Genomic DNA, 16342 nt, shown 5'->3' with positions numbered 1-16342 from the left:
AATATCAAAACCCCCAACTTCAAAGTAAAAATAACTGCCTGAAGAAAATGGGCCTTTAATTTTCCCCTTCATACTTTCATAACAACTATGAAAGTATGAAAGGGAACATTTTAGTTCACTTAATATCAAAAGTTATATTAATATTAAGCGATTAAGTAGTATTAATATTAAGGCTTCAAGATAGGGGTGTGGTTATTCTGACCGCTTTGACTGATGGGTGAATTTGACCTCTGTGTTTGTGGTGTTGTATCTACTCTGTGGTACAACCTGTCCAATACATCTGCGCTCCAGTTTTAATGAGTGAAATTCTAGTATTTTATTAATCTCTTCATTAAGCTGCACTACAATTACCAGATAACCGGTCAATATGCAAGTTGTGAGCACTTATGTTTTGTGTTTGTGTTTCTTTAATTAGGAAGTATTTTTTTGTAGTTTTTAAATAAATTTTAAGATGACATTGCCCGTACTTCTTGTTTTCATTCAGTTTTAATAAGAAAGCTAAAATAGAATTCCTAAAATTTATCCCACAAAAGGGATTCCTGTATGTGGGAACTGTTTTGAATGTGCCGGAAGTTTTACATATGAGCAGTAAGTAATCTCTCACAAATAACTCTAAGCTATTACATTTCAAGGGCCAATATATTAAAATAAATGCATGTACAAATTTATAGACATAATGCACACATGTAAACATATCTTTTGTTTGGTTAATTAACCAAATCATCCACATCACTGCCAATCAGCCTCTATTCTGCTTTCTTACTGCTCTTTTGTCATTCTACTGTTCAGACTCCTCCCCGTCTCTGTCTCTTACCCTGACCTTCGATGCCACCAAGCCTAGTCCTGTCTGAATTTCTATCACTGCTAGGATTCTGTTCTGCTATGATGACTCATTGGAGTCTATTTTTTTGCAAATAGCTTAATTAAACCCTGTATCAGTAGCTAAAAAAGAGAACACAACAATAACTCAAAAAAACATTAATTTAAAACCAAGATATGCAGAAGAGCATCTCTGAATGCACATGTCTAACCTTGAAGCAGATGTTCTACAGCAGCAGAGACCAGAAAGAGAGCCACTCTTGTCAGCTAAAAACAGGAAAGTGAGGCTACAATATACCCAAGCTCACTACAAGTGGACAACAGAAAAAGGCTGACTGGTATGACATTTGCACAATAGAGTCAGAATTTGGCATAAAAACATGAAGGCATAGATCCATTCTGCCTTCAGGCTGATTTTGGTGGTGTAATAATGTGGAAGATATTTTCTTGGCACACTTAGGGCCCCTTAGCATTAACTGAGAATGATTTAAACTCCACAGCCTGAGTATTGTTGCTGACCACATCTATCTCTTTATGACTGCAGTGTGACCACAGTACAGTTTTCTGATGGCTGCTCACAGCAGGAAAGCCAACCGTGTTCAAAGTGAATTTAAATTAGTTTCTTGAACATGAAAGCGAGTTCACTGTAATGTGTGGAATGTGCTGGAATGCCATAAAGAATTAAGCCAGTTCTTATGGCAAAAGATGGTCCAACCCAGTATTAGCAAGGTGTACCTACTAAAGTGACCGGTAAATAGACATCATAACTGTGTATGTATCACACGTATCATAATTGTTACATGTGAAAAGTTGCAAAGAATTAGTGAGAAAAACTCATTGTGTTACATTTTAGGATAAATGTACCTGTCTCAAGAACCTGTCACCTGGATTTTGTGTTTCCCTTTGTATAAATAAAGAAGCCCCCAGGATCTACATTGTGTGCCCCATTAGTTTGCACCCATACTCATTAATGTGATAAGTTGCCTTCATCGTTGATACATGTAAAATGTGTATCATACATACATGCATACATATTTTTTTAAATATGTTATTGCATGCTACATCTAATTCAATGCATCTCATTGCAGTGTTTGAACATTTTTGTAATTCAATTCAATTCAATTTTATTTATATAGCGCCAAATCACAACACAAGTCATAGATACAGAGAAAAACCCAACAATCATATGACCCCCTATGAGCAAGCACTTTGGCAACAGTGGGAAGGAAACCAGTCTTGTACCAGTCTTACCCATCAGGCCTGAGGTCTGCTATTGGCCTGTCTAAAGAGAGACGATCACTGAGGTAGGCATTATATCCATAGTACTGGAACTGCTTCAGAGCCACTCGCCGGTTGTCTGGACTGAGCTCTTGACCCCAGTGAGCAAACAGTGACGAGTCAGAGAATGATGTATCCGGCTGACCATCGTCGTCCTTGCCTGGAGTCTCTATGAGGGATAGAAAGACAAATAACATAAATATTTGTCTACTCCACTCCAACTTGTCAACCTACCTGTGAGGTTTGCATAACTGGATATTTAAGGAACAGTGAAAAAACGATAAGCTAATATAATCCCTATGATTAATGTTGTTTTCCTTGTGTTGTAATGTATGTTTGCAGATGGGGGTGAACTGTTATTTAAAAAGACTGGCTGAGTGTCCTTCAACAGAAATGCTAGAGTTCATGCTGCTGATGAGAAGCTCTGTCATGTCCTTGAACACGAGAAAAAGATTCAGTTTGTCCCAGCAGTTGCTGAGCTGCGCTGTAGCTGACTTTGCTGTTTGACCTACACAGACAGGACAAAGTGAAACCAATTTGCCTACAGCAACAGACACAACCTTTCTTTCATAGTTTTTTCTCCCTTTCCTTTTAAATCCTGTCCTGTCTGGCAGTTTTATCAATCAGAATTATATGCACTGCTGTGCCAAACACATTTTGCTTTTCCAAGACCAGCTCTATAAATTCTCTATAGGCTCCTCTTGTTCATGGTTTATCTGTTTATTTCTTTATTTCTATTTCTGTTATTTCAGTTATTACATTATATGTGGTATACAGTATGACAATGTTTAAGGCAGGACAGGCAAAAAAAAAGAGGAGGGGTTGGGGAAGACATAATGAAAGGATGAAGATCAACTAGAAATGCACAATGTATTGCCAGCTGCTGCACCTGTAAAAAAAACAAAAAACATACAACACCTGGAATGCAAACATTCGAAAATGCACAGGTACATAAAGCAACAATGTATGTGTAGGCTCTAAGTCATCCAGGTCACAGTAATCTAAAGAGCTTGCAAAGAAAATTGACTGGACTTCTTTAAGTTTCTTGAAGACGTTTCACCTCTCAGTTCTAAGACCAAATGGTGGAAAGTCCCAGGTATTTAAGCCTTAGTGGGAGTTGTCCCTTAAGAGGTTCACTGACCCACTATTTATCATGTGCATTATCATATGGGTTAAAAAATTGTGTGGGTCATTATCAGCAGAAGGTTTCGGGCGAAACTACTGTGAGACCTTGCCATCATGTGACTTATTGAGATCAAATTACGCAAGATGTGAGTGGGTGTTAGGTGTGTGGGTGGGACCTCCGAAGATCCGCCAAGATGGAGTCCCACTCAGACAGTATAAACAGTTAGCAGTATAAATTCAGCTGCCTACAACATTTCCAAGAACCTCGCCAACATCCTAGCTTCCCTTCTGGGGAACGCACCCCATCACATCAAAAACTCCACTGACTTCACCAACAAGGTCCAGAAACTTGCCACATAGCAAAATTGTATGGCCCGGATCTGGCCCATACATGGGCCAGCACAGGACCATCAGTGTGTCTGCTGCTGGCCCATGTGTGAACTACCTCTGGCAAACCTGATCTGGGCCACCAAAGGCCCGTCATTCTTTGCGGTATGTGGGCCATGTGTAAGTTGTAAGTTGGCCCCAGATGTCAGCCTAATGTGTGCCTTATCAAGCCATGTAATAACAACATGTGTCAGAACATGCAAAACAGTGCAAACGTAACATGACGAAGCTCTATTCAGACAGTGAATGATCTGATTATTATATAGCGCTTTTCTAGTGTCCCGGATTACCCAAAGTACTTTATACGACATGCCACATTTACACAATTTCTCCAAACTCAGTGCTTCCTAACTACATTCACACTCTTGACATGCAGACTGGAGGAGCCAAGGATTGAACCACTAACCTTCTGATCAGTAGGTGACCTGCTCTACCTCTTGAGCTACAGCCACCCACTGGCAAAGATGAGTAAACCATCACTAGGTTTTGGATAAAGTGTACACTCACAAACCTGTCAAACCTGCATTTGAAATGTTGGCTACCATAGCAGTATAGTATTGCAACATGGCATTTGGGTCTTCTAACTAAAATAGGAAAACAGGAACATAAATAGTGCCATCATTGCCAGACCTGGCCCACATCTGGTTGACATACACTCTGCCATGACACCGGTCAGTCAGAAGTGCCAGCTTCAAATTCAAATTCAAATTTTATTTGTCACGTACACAGTCATACACAGTACGATATGTAGTGAAATGCTTGGACAACTGCTCGTGACCTAAAGAAAACAAAAAAGGAAAGGCTATGAATAAGATAGGAAATAAATATGAAAAATTAAAAAGGGTAAATTTAACTAGGAAGGAATAAAATATAAATTAAGGTTAAAAATGAAATAACTGTACAACACAAATTAGAATGAAGGGTAAATTTAACTGGGAAGAATAAGATAAAATATATAAATTAAAGTTGAAAATAAAATAACTGTACAACAAAATACACAATACACAATATAGAACTATATAAGAATGTATGAAGAAATCTAAATATAAATAAATATATACACAATAACAGCAGCTGTACAAGTATTAACCGGAAATGAAGAATATAGTGACCAGTGTTGTGCAAAAACAAAGTCCAGAAAGTCCAGTGTGTGTGTAAGAACCATATGTGTGGGTCAGTACTGTGTGGTGGTGTGATTGAGAGACCGTATCGCCTGCGGGAAGAAGCTCCTCCTCAGTCTCTCTGTGTTGGTCTTCAGGGAGCGGAATCGCTTTCCTGACCTCAACAGAGAGAACAGTCTGTTGTTGGGATGGCTGAGGTCCTTCACGATCTTCCTGGCCTTGGTCCAGCACCGCCTGCTGTAGATTGAGTGCAGGTCAGGGAGCTCGGAGCGGATGGTGCGCTCAGCTGACCGCACAACCCTCTGTAGAGCTCGTCTGTCCTGCATGGTGCTGTTCCCGAACCAGGTTAAGATGTTTCCCGCCAGGATGCTCTCTATGGTGCACGAGTAAAAGTTCCTGAGCACCTTGGAGGGCAGTTGGAAGTCTCTCAAGCGTCTGAGGTGGTAGAGACGCTGACGGGCCTTTTTCACCACGGTGTTGATGTGACAGGACCATGACAGGTCCTGCGTGATGTGAACTCCGAGGTATTTGAAGCTGTCCACTCTCTCCACTGGGCACTCGTTGATGACGGGGGTCTGGTAGTTCCTCTCCTGCTTAGTGCTGAAGTCCACTATCAGCTCCTTTGTTTTACTGACGTTTAGAAGGAGGTTGTTCCTCTGGCACCAGTTCTCCAGATTCCTAATCTCCTTCACGTAGGCCGTCTCGTTGTTATCAGAGATCAGGCCCACCACGACGGTGTCGTCAGCAAACTTGATGATGGTGGTGGAGCTGGTAGTGGCCACACAGTCATATGTGTACAAAGAGTACAGCAGGGGGCTCAGAACACACCCCTGGGGGGCTCCAGTGCTGAGAGTGGTGGAGGCTGAGACATGTCCGCCCATCCTTACTGCCTGTGGTCTGCCAGTTAGGAAGTTGGAGATCCACTGACACATAGATGAGCTGAGTCCCAGATGCTCCAGCTTGGTGGTGAGTGTGGAGGGAATTATGGTATTAAATGCAGAGCTGTAGTCTATGAAGAGCATTTTAACATAATTCCCCCTTCTAGTGTCCAAGTGAGTGAGTGATGTGTGGAGGAGATGAGAGATGGCATCGTCTGTGGAACGATTTGGACGGTAAGCAAACTGTAGTGGGTCCAGTGTGTCTGGTAGTGAAGAAATGATGAAGTCTCTGACCAGGCGTTCAAAGCACTTCATCACTACTGAGGTGAGGGCTACAGGGCGATAGTCATTGAGAGAAGCAGGGTGGGGTTTCTTCGGGACAGGAACAATGATGGACTCTTTGAAGCATGTGGGGATCACCGACTGAGATAGAGAGATGTTGAATATCTCAGTGAACACAGGAGCTAGCTGGTATGCGCAGTCTCTTAGGATACGACCTGGGATGCCGTCTGGTCCTGCTGCTTTCCTGGTGTTCACTCTCTTGAAGGCTCTCCTTACTTCATGCTCGGAGATGACGAGCACGTTTCCGGCGCTGGCAGTATCTTCCTGTCTGCAGCCGTTAGCGCCGCTAACACTAGCATTGTTGGAGACCTTAGCTGCAGCCTCGAAGCGAGCATAGAAAGTGTTCAGCTCGTCTGCCAAAGTCACGGCCGCGTTCGTCATACCGGTTGTTGGTGCTTTATAGTCCGTTATTGTCCTTAGTCCCCGCCACAGGCTCCTAGAGTCACTCTGTTGGAGTTGTGACTCTAGTTTCCTCCCGTAGCGCTGCTTCGCCTCTTTCACCGCCCTCCGCACGTTATATGACGCTTGATGCCAGATCCGGGCCAGACCTGTTTTCTATAGGCCTGGGCCACATAAACCAAACCGCAATCGAGCCAGATATGGCATGCCATCACATAGGCAGTACCATCTATGCCAGGCCTGGCCCATATGTGGATGACATACGTCTTATCATGCCAGAAGTCAGCCAGCAGTGCCGGCTTGGTACCAGATCCGGGCCAGACCTGCTTGCTATGTGGGTTATACTGGATCCAGAAGAAACCATAGTGTCCTTTGATGTGGTTTCACTCGTTACTTGCAGATATACAACTGAGGCAGTGGAGACTGTCAGAAAATGACTAAAGCAAGACAGCTCCTTAGAAGACAGAACCAGCGTTTGGCCCTGATCAGATTTGCCCACTGTTAGAGCACTGCCTTACCACCACATATTTTAAATACAGTGAGGGTTTCTACAGACAAAAAACAAGGATGTGCCATGGGCTCCACAGCGTCACCCATTGTGTCCACTGTGAACGATTATCCTTGAAAAGAGGGGATGGCTTGCAGCACCTACTGTCTGCTACCTACAATCCCAGGGCCCCAGGTCGTGCACCTGGACCCACCCAGAAGAGGCGAGCTTTCCTGCCTCTGCCAGAACCTCTGGACAGGTGTGTAGGACCATATATCATGCATACAGTTCTCAGCAGAGTTCTCTTTGCAGTGGGTGCATATGTTTGAGTGTTTAAGGCCCATAAGATTTTCCATATAACATGTTCAAGATTTTTTTATCCCTTTCTCATGCCACGATGCAAACTTTAGTATTTTCTTTTCCTGACAGATATCTGGATTGTTCCAAATGTGTGTTAGTTTACATGGGAAAAATGAACATTTAGTTATTTTTAAGATGTCCCACCAGGCTGTCAGAAAGATTTTTATGTTAAGGCTTTTAAAGCAGTTTTGATGCTTAATACTGGAGCTTATGAAAGGCAAATTAGAGATTTTTACTTTTCCACGGAGTCTAGTGATTTAAACCAAGTAAACCAAGGGATTTATTAGGGATAACTGAGAAAAAATTGTTTATTTTTGGCAAAATCATAATTTTCATGGTGGCAACTGAGAGGCGCCTGGCAGAAACATATATAGGCTGAGGTCTTTTAACATCTGCAGGAAGCTCCTGAGGATGTTTTACCAGTCGGTGGTTGCTGGAGTACTTTTCTATGCTGTGGTGTGCTGGGGGAGCAGCACAGCAAAGAAGGACTCATCCAGGCTGGAGAAACTGATCAGGAGGGCTAGCTCTGTGGTCGGCATGAAGCTGGACACTCTGGTGACAGTGGCAGAGAAAAGGACATTAAAGAAACTGATGGACATTATGGACAATGCCAGGCATCCTCTGCACACGGCCATTAACAACCAGAAGAGTCTGTTCAGTGACAGGTTGCTTCTCCCAAAGACAAGAACTAACAGACTTAAAAACTCCTTTGTCCCACACGCCATCAGACTGTTTAACTCCTCTCTGGAGGGGAGAGGGAGGGGAAACAGGAGGACAAAGGAGGGGGGAACAACTAAGCTGTAATGCCTCTTCACCTCACTGTGCAATACCTTTTGTGCAATACTTTTGTAAATAGTCAACGGTGCAATAGACTCAATACTTGAAATGTGCAATTCACTTGTATTTTTATTTTTATTCCTATTTATTCTATTTATCCCCTTCGTATATTTTATTTATATTGTCTCTGTATTTATATATATGTGTGTGTGTATAACTCTGTAACTTCTGTCGGTGCTGTGCTTTTTTGGAAATCGAATTTCCCAGAGGAACCCACCCGAGGGATTAATAAAGTTCTATCTTATCTTATCTTATCTCTTATCTTAGATATCTAATATTACCTGACTGTATTGGGGTGGTGGTGTTTTTCAAATTGCAATTCAGAGGCAAAACTGCTGATGGAATAGTATGATATGGATAAGAACTTATCTATAAGTGTGATCGTCTTTCTGAGAGAGGTTTGTGAGTTCCTAAGGAAAAGTAATATATCATCGGCATGCAGGCTTATCTTATGGTCTGTATTTTCAATTTGAACTGGTTTGATAGCTATATTTTGTCAGATTGCTACCACTACTGGCTCAATAAAAATACAAATATTTTTTTTATATTTTAAAATATTTATTTATATATTTTTTAAATATTTATTTTATATTCTGATATAGCAGAAATTCAGAAGGATTAATCTGTGATGAAGTCTTTAAAATATTTATTTATTTGTTGTTGTGATGTTTACGTTTATGTGGTAAATTCCAGCATTCAGGCAAAGCATACATAATGCTGAGTGCTGAGGGAGAAGAGAAAAGATATGAATGGTGACAAGGGAAATAAGTTAATGCAGCCACCCAAGAACCATTTTGAGTAACCTAAATCAACGAACCATCCCCATGGATGGATGGATGGTCTGTCGCAGGGCTAACACATAATGACAAAAAAAAAGAAAAAAATGACAAAAAAAGAAAAATTACAGGCTAAGATGATTAAACCAGCAATATTTGTTCTACGTAGACATGTCTGTTAGTGGGAAAGGAAAGTGAGAAGGGAAAAGCAGAAAGTGACGTTTGTGTAGATCCAGGTCACCTGGCGTGGTGTTATGATCGCAATAAAGCTGGCTGTTGACACACAGTTTATCAGTGATGAAAGCTCGAGAGCCTTCTTGGATGAATTTCTTTCAGATCTCTAACAGAACCTTGTGTCATTCCAGGATGTCTTTGGAAAACTGGTTGTTGAAGTCTGTTCCTCTTAGCTCCTGGCTGTGGCTCTTCACCAGTTCGTATTTTTTTAAGTGTTCAAATTTGGCCAAGAACGATCAGCTCATCGATTTCCCAAACAATGGACACGAGGGAAGCTGATGTTTTTAACTACATCCTCCAGGTTTCTGGTGAGTGGAAGAAATGACTCACTGTTGTTTCCGGGTCTTCTTCTGCCTTCTCTGGTATTCCTGAAAACACCAAGTTGTCCCTCATGTTGCCGGCCTGGAACCTGATGACAGTTTCCTTGATTTTTTTTTCTTTTCTTCTGAGAGTTGGGTCATTCTTTCAATTAGGAATTCACCAACTCTTTGAGGGTGGCATTTTCAGCAGCCAGTGTTTCCACCTGCTGCTGGCTGAACTCCACCGACTCGCACAGTGCCTGAAAATCTTTATGCAGGATTTCCAGGAGGGCCAGGCGTACGTCTAAGCTGGACAGCTTTTTTAAACAGTGGACGCCAAAATGTCAACAATGTTGCTGTACTGTGGTTGAAGCTGGCTGTGGTGAGTCTTCAGGGCGGTGTCGTTTAATGGATTACGTTCCTTTGCTGCTGGAGGGAGTCGGCACCTTGTTAGTTGTGCCCAGTACACTTTTTACCTTTCTTTAATAGTTAATCACTTGGTATTGTGTGATCCTTCTTGGAAAATATGATCCTACTGTGTTCTTACACTACATGAGACTGTAAAAGGACTGTGTTTAAAAGGCTGACAGCAGAAAAATTCAACACGGTGACTGCACTGAGAGCTTAGAGACATTTAAGTTTTGACGAATGCGACATTACAGCTTTCGGTCCGTGTTGATAGACTCACTTCATGACCAGACTCCATAAAGCAATGGTAGCATCATTTAAACCTTTTGTAAAAGCTTCCAAGAGACATTAATGAACTTAAGAGGTAGACTTTTGAGTGTGTTTAACAGTGTGAGTGTGATTTATCCATAAGAGGGTCGATCACCAAAAATACAGCAAATAAAGCGCATAAAAAATTTAAAATGAAGTGATGTAATCTCAAAAGAGACACAATAAAAGTTTTCAATACTTGCAATACTTACAACACTTACAATTATACTTGCAATATCTAATCCCAAAATATTTTCTGTGATGCTTATTAATACACTTATTAAAACACTTTTTTCATTTCAGTGAATAGTGTGCAACAGGTCTGAAAACTGAGGCTGTTAGTAATATTAAGAAAACGTGATTGCAAACAGAGGGACTCTAGAGGCGGGAAAAAATAGTCAGAAAATAATTAACGTTATAAAAAATTACCTCTGTGTCATGGTTAATAATAACATATTGTAAATTAAAATGGCCTCATCAGCAGGAAATGAAATCTAATGAAAAGAGGTTCTGGCGTATCATGTGTTAATAATTTCATTAAGAGAAGGCATCAGTGCCCTGCAGCATAGCGAAACTATAGAACAATAAAAAAGAGACAATTTCCATTATAAACCTTCAGTATTTCAGCTCCCTGCTGAAATACTGCAGCTATCAGGGATAATTCACATCCTACCATACGTAAACATTTATGTATGGTTATTAAAAAAAAAAGCTGTTTAGTAGAAGAGTGACAAAAATAATTTCGTCATTTAATTACATTTTCAAAGTTCAGATTTATTCATTTTAAGCTGTTTTAATACAGCTACAGTATTCTATTAACTGAAGACTATTATTATATTTTTTACCAATAAAACGTGAGCAAAATAAACTAAGAACTCTCAAATACCCAAAGAGAAGTGAGGGGTGACTCCTCACTGAGACTGCATACAAAAGACAGGTTACAGACAATAATATTCATGAGCAGATTAAATACAACAATATGAAGGGGAAGCAGGTGTAACAGGATTACATTATGAACAGAACGAAAAACTTCTTCTGAAAAGGCAGGAGATAATACTACTGTGCTTTGAAAGGAAAAAAAACCTACAAAGTTTATACTCCGTTAAATTAAAACACAGTTTCTATCCTGTACATATTTGCTTATCATGAGGACATAATCATAGTTTTGTACCTCGACCCTGAGTCTGACCTTAAAATGGTCTCTTAAAAATTTCTTTAAATAGCCTCTGGGCATCTTAGAATATTTCTGTTTCAGCTTAATATCTCTTTTTACAAATAAGAAATTTTAAAACTCCACAAGCACATGGTGTGTTAGCCCAACAATAAACAGCAGGCAGTACAGACAAAGCTGACAAGCTAGTAAACATTGGAGAATTTGGAGGATAGAGGCAGAATTAGAGATGAACAAAGCAAACATTACACTCATATATTCATCACTGGGCAAGAAATACAATTCCAAATGAATTATCTTGTTTTGTGTAATTCCTGGTGTGTAAATGTACTGTTTGCTAACAAATGCATGTAAATGTGATAATGCAGTCTTGCGTTATGCAGTCAATCTTGTTCTGAAAATTACTCTGTGCAAAAATATTGCAGAGAAATATGGAGGAAATTTCACTTTTAGGTTAAAAATCCTAACATGCAAATTATAAATGTAAATGAGGCATTGAGTCCAGATGGAATTACCTGTAACTAATCTAACCTGTAGGTCATTTTAATATTTATTCTATTTTAACCTCGTAAGACCCGAACTCTTCCACGGCATGCATTTTTAATTTCTCTTTGCTATTTGGGCTGATTGGGACCCGATGAATGTAAAAATAAAGAATTTCCAGAATTTTTTTTTTTTTACCTGATTTTTGTTCCTGACGAAAATGAGATGCACATATGAGGATATTTGTTTAAAATTTCAATAGAACAGTGGCAGTATAATGTCCCCGTAAGTGGATATCAGGCCCTTTCTAAAGCAAAATTTAATATTTTGGTCTAGACAACCCAAAATGTGATGTCCACATGTACCAACTACTGTGAGCTTTAAATGCTTTAAATACTGTGCGCAGTAACAAGGAATAGATTGCACTGAAGCACGAGCTGATGATTGAATGTATTTGTCTTGCTGCACAGAAAGCTACCAGCTGACTGCATGTCTCCTGCATTTATCAAATGTGGTGCAGTATTGTACACAAAGTTATTTATCTTTGATACATCACAGTGGTGTAGCTGTATTTTATAAAAATGCTCAGAGAAACATTTACAAATCAAAAAGCCAGCCAACATCCAAGCTGAGAGAAGACAGAAAACGATACAAGCCCGAGGCAGTGAAACTTACATACAACCCACAGTTGTTTCACTGCTGTGAAGCACAGAGGAAGTGTCTCAGCTCTCGATAAGAGAACTCTGTGGTTAAGCTAAGGCCTGCGTAAAACTTCTCCAAGTCTTTCAATCTGGGCAAGCATGCCTGAAGGCCCATTCATCTGACTGCTTGTGGTGGTGATTAATTAAGCCTACAGAGATGATTTCCTCTGCGGTGAATCCCAGAAGTAGCTGTTAGGGCAGGTTGGTGTTGTTTAGACAGAGTGAGTTTGGCAACTTGGTGTTTTTTAGTACGTCTACATAATCACATCTGACAAATAGGATAGCACAATACAATTACTGCAGTGGTTCAAACGAAGACCAAAGCAATTAAAAGTGTGTCACATGACTCTTCTATTAAGCAGATCACGTGACTCACTTTAACCTTGTGTTTGGAGAGTGGTTTCCTCTTGAGCACAACAAACACTGCTGCTAATTCAAGTAAAGCACAGCCAAACACCTGAGGCAAAGAGTAGGGCATGTGCATAGTGCGTGTAGACTGGGAAAGTATTCCCTAAGCTTCCCAGAAGCACTCCAGCCCTGTGTGGAGTGCAACACTAAGTGTGCTTTCAATGCGTGCACAGCAAGGCAACTGAGTTACGGCCGTCTCCCGTAGTCACAGAGGAGAGACGAGGAAAAAAGATATGCACATACAACCAAAACACACTCATCATTAACAGAAGAAAAAAAGTTGTTAGGGAACAGATAACAGTTAACAAAGACGTCACTGAAAGAGAACAACAAACCTCCAGGTCCTGCATGGTCAAATTTTTGGGAGGAAAAGCAGTACGTGTTAAATTATTCAATTTGATCCCATTAAAGATAGTTCAAAGTGATGAAACCACCCCACAATGCACAAAGATTTTATCAAATTATATTTACTCATGCCCCCATGCTTGTGAAGGGAAAATGTTTTGAATGTCAAACACAAAGCATTATCATTTTATAGAAATCCCTTCTGTGCAATGCTAACTCACAGTGGTACAGATGTAGACCTCTGATAAAGCTCTTGCAGACACTGGGAGCTTTTTACCTGCGCCTTCAAACCCTAAGGTACACAGTACACTTGGTAAGAAATGCGAGGCTGTTGAAACTATTTAATGCAAATCAATACGATGACAAAATGTCCTTTAAGAAATACTTAGTATATCTAAGACCCTGCAAACTGTCAAATGGACAAGAGTGGATGGATGGAGAATATTCTCATTAACCTTATATAGTCCTAAAATAACTTAACTGATGAAAAGCTTTGTTTTGTGATGAATACATGGTGTATATTTCTCAGGGTTTTAGAGACCTTTTTTGTTCACTTTAAGTAGCAGACTGGCCAACACCAAACTCATGCTAGGTGTGACACCAGTCAAGACAACTCAAGTCAGAGCAAACTAATTACTTATATCATTTATTATATATATAAAAATGATCAAATTAATCTTGTTTTTTCAGCTCTTATAGTAATGATAATAATGGTTACTATCTTCAGAGATCACATCACTGGTTATCCTCGATCCTTTCTTTATTTAATACATGACAGTAGGCTTAAATTGGGACAGATAATCATCACCATATTCATAAATAGTCGTCCAAGAGCTTCCCCAAAGGATGCTATCCCTGTTTGTATTTCTGACAGTAATTATGGTTTAGTGAGGGGGAAGAGCTTCCTTATAGACACTCTATTCAGACGAGGTCCAACAGATGTGTTATCGATATGAGAGGCAGAGGTCATATATTGGGCCTCAGTCACATAGGCCTAGCGATCCATTGGTGACACCCTGGCAACCTCTGGCCGCTAGGGAAAAATGTGTATTCCCTGCCTGTATGAGTGGTTGCTCGAGATTGTTAGCAAAATCTTCTGTCATCTTTATCAGTTTATGATTTTGATTTTAAAATCTAAATCATCATTAATAATTAATGAGCAGAACAGAAGTTTAAAAAGCCACACCACAATGTCCTTATGATTTCATTGAAATGATTTCAGTGAAGCGATTAGAAAACGTTATTGAACCAGTTCCCCAACCAGCAAGTGGCTGGTGGAGGTTGCTGCGTAAATGGTTGCTAAGCCTCAAACAACAACAACAACAACTAAACAGCACCAGTATTTCCCTGAATGGTTGGTGAATTGTTTTTTTTTTTGTTTTGTTTTGTTTTTTTGTTTTTTTTGGCCTGTCCCGTTTGGCTCTTTTGCCATCAGAATTGTTGTCTAAAGGCAAAGAAAGATGCCCAACGGATTTACTTTACCAAACTGACCATCCCAGCCTTGCCGTAATGGTCCATTTGATTCACCTTTTATTGTTTATTTTATTTTCACTTAATGAATACGGGACAGACTTGACTGGGGGAAAGAAGGGGAGAAAGAAAGAGGGAAAGAGAAACAGCTGAGAAGAGGGACGGGGGAGAAGGGCAAAAGACAAAAACCAACAGAACGGGCAGAGAAAAAAAATGCATATATCAATCACCTGGATCACCTGCTGAGAAAGAAAAAAGAAAGCAAGCAGAAGAGAACAAGAGTAATAGAATAAACAACATCACAATGATATATGGGAATATGACAGTAAATACTAAATGTTAAACATTATTGTGCAGCACATAAGATCAACAGAACACAGTGTGCTTTGAGGTAGGAGCCAAAAAGGGTGTAGTTTGTGGGTGTGATCACCCATGTGTACACCTGTGAGCATGGACGCGCTTGTTTTTTGTTTTTTTAAAAGGTTCCTTCATGTAATAATCTGCTAGAGGGTGTGGGGGGGCCACAGCCCCGTCCTCCAGGGCGTGAAGCAGGTGTGGAGGAGATCAAAACTCCAGACATCCAGAGGCCCCCAGAACACAAGAGACCAAGGAAGACCAACAGAGGGGCAGCCGCGCCACTGTCCCGGAAAGAGCTGAGGAGAGTCCCAGATGAGGGCTCACTCAGCAGCCGCGGAGCAGAAGCCAGGGGGAGTTGCAGTGACGCGCCCGTGAGCTCCGCCGGCAGCCAGCTGCGCCTGAGTGACCGAGCCCCAGGCCGAGAGGCCGGGGGCACCCCACCTCCGAAGTGGCCCGAGCGAGCCCCAGGCCCCAAGCCCCGATAAGCGGCCGCCAAGGAGTGAGCCGGTGTGTACCTGGACGCCCATCCCTGGACACAAAGAACCACCAACGCACCGATGTCTGAGGGGGTCCGCCACTGGCAGGGGAAGTGGTGGTAGGGGGAGATAGGCCTCCAAACCTTGGAGGGCCTGAGATGTCCCCAGAGAGGTGACGCCTGACACCCAACCTGACATATAGAGACAGACATACAGGCACACACAGATACAAACATCCATTCCCACCCTCATGCTCTCATATGCACTTACTCCACACTCAACCAACGTGGAGACAGACATAAAGAGACGTTGTACACACGATCACACTCCCCAAGCGTACTCTACAAACCGGGTCTAGGTGCCCCCGCCCCTGGAGGGGGGAACTGCACCCAGACCCAGGTGGTGTTTCCCTTTTCCCTGCGGTGGGGGGAGGCAGACCGCCCCGACTCCGCAGCAGCAGGAAGGCTCCACACTCCAGACCGCAGTCGGATGGCCAACTCCTCCTCCTAGTCCTAGCCCCCCCGCTCCAGCAGGTCGCAGAGAATGGGGGTGAGAGAAGACTCCAAACCTCCCTCCACCCGCTCATTGTAATGTTGATGCATGTGTGTTCTAAGGTGCATTTAAAACCCAGGAGGGCTTGGAGCTACCTGCCAGAGAGCAGCAGGTAAGCGCATGGTCCCTCCTGCTAGCCCTCAATGTCTACGTGTATTTAAAATTGAGAGGTGGGCAACGATGCCAGGGGTGGGGTGTACACCCTGATGGTACTTTGGACTCCGTGTATCGTGCCCACCCCCAAGATCCTATATGTATGTGTAATGAGAGTGTGAGTAATGTGAATGTCTAAGTTGGTGAATTGTTGCCGAAAGTTGCTT

The 16342-nt window shown here is 41.6% G+C and overlaps 1 protein-coding gene across 2 annotated transcripts in view; it reads right to left on the bottom strand.

The window, feature by feature from the left end:
* Nucleotides 1-16342, bottom strand: part of galnt18b (UDP-N-acetyl-alpha-D-galactosamine:polypeptide N-acetylgalactosaminyltransferase 18b) — a 106829-nt gene that overhangs the window by 59371 nt on the left and 31116 nt on the right. For both annotated transcript variants that reach the window (XM_082530202.1, XM_082530203.1), the window contains exon 2: nt 2071-2266. In XM_082530202.1, coding sequence (XP_082386328.1) covers nt 2071-2266 — 196 coding nt within the window. The remainder of the gene's footprint in view (nt 1-2070; nt 2267-16342) is intronic.

The sequence above is a fragment of the Aulonocara stuartgranti genome (genome assembly GCF_965226115.1).
Source record: "Aulonocara stuartgranti genome assembly, chromosome: 1".
Taxonomy (NCBI): domain Eukaryota; kingdom Metazoa; phylum Chordata; class Actinopteri; order Cichliformes; family Cichlidae; genus Aulonocara; species Aulonocara stuartgranti.
This window is presented reverse-complemented; position numbering and strand designations above follow the sequence as displayed.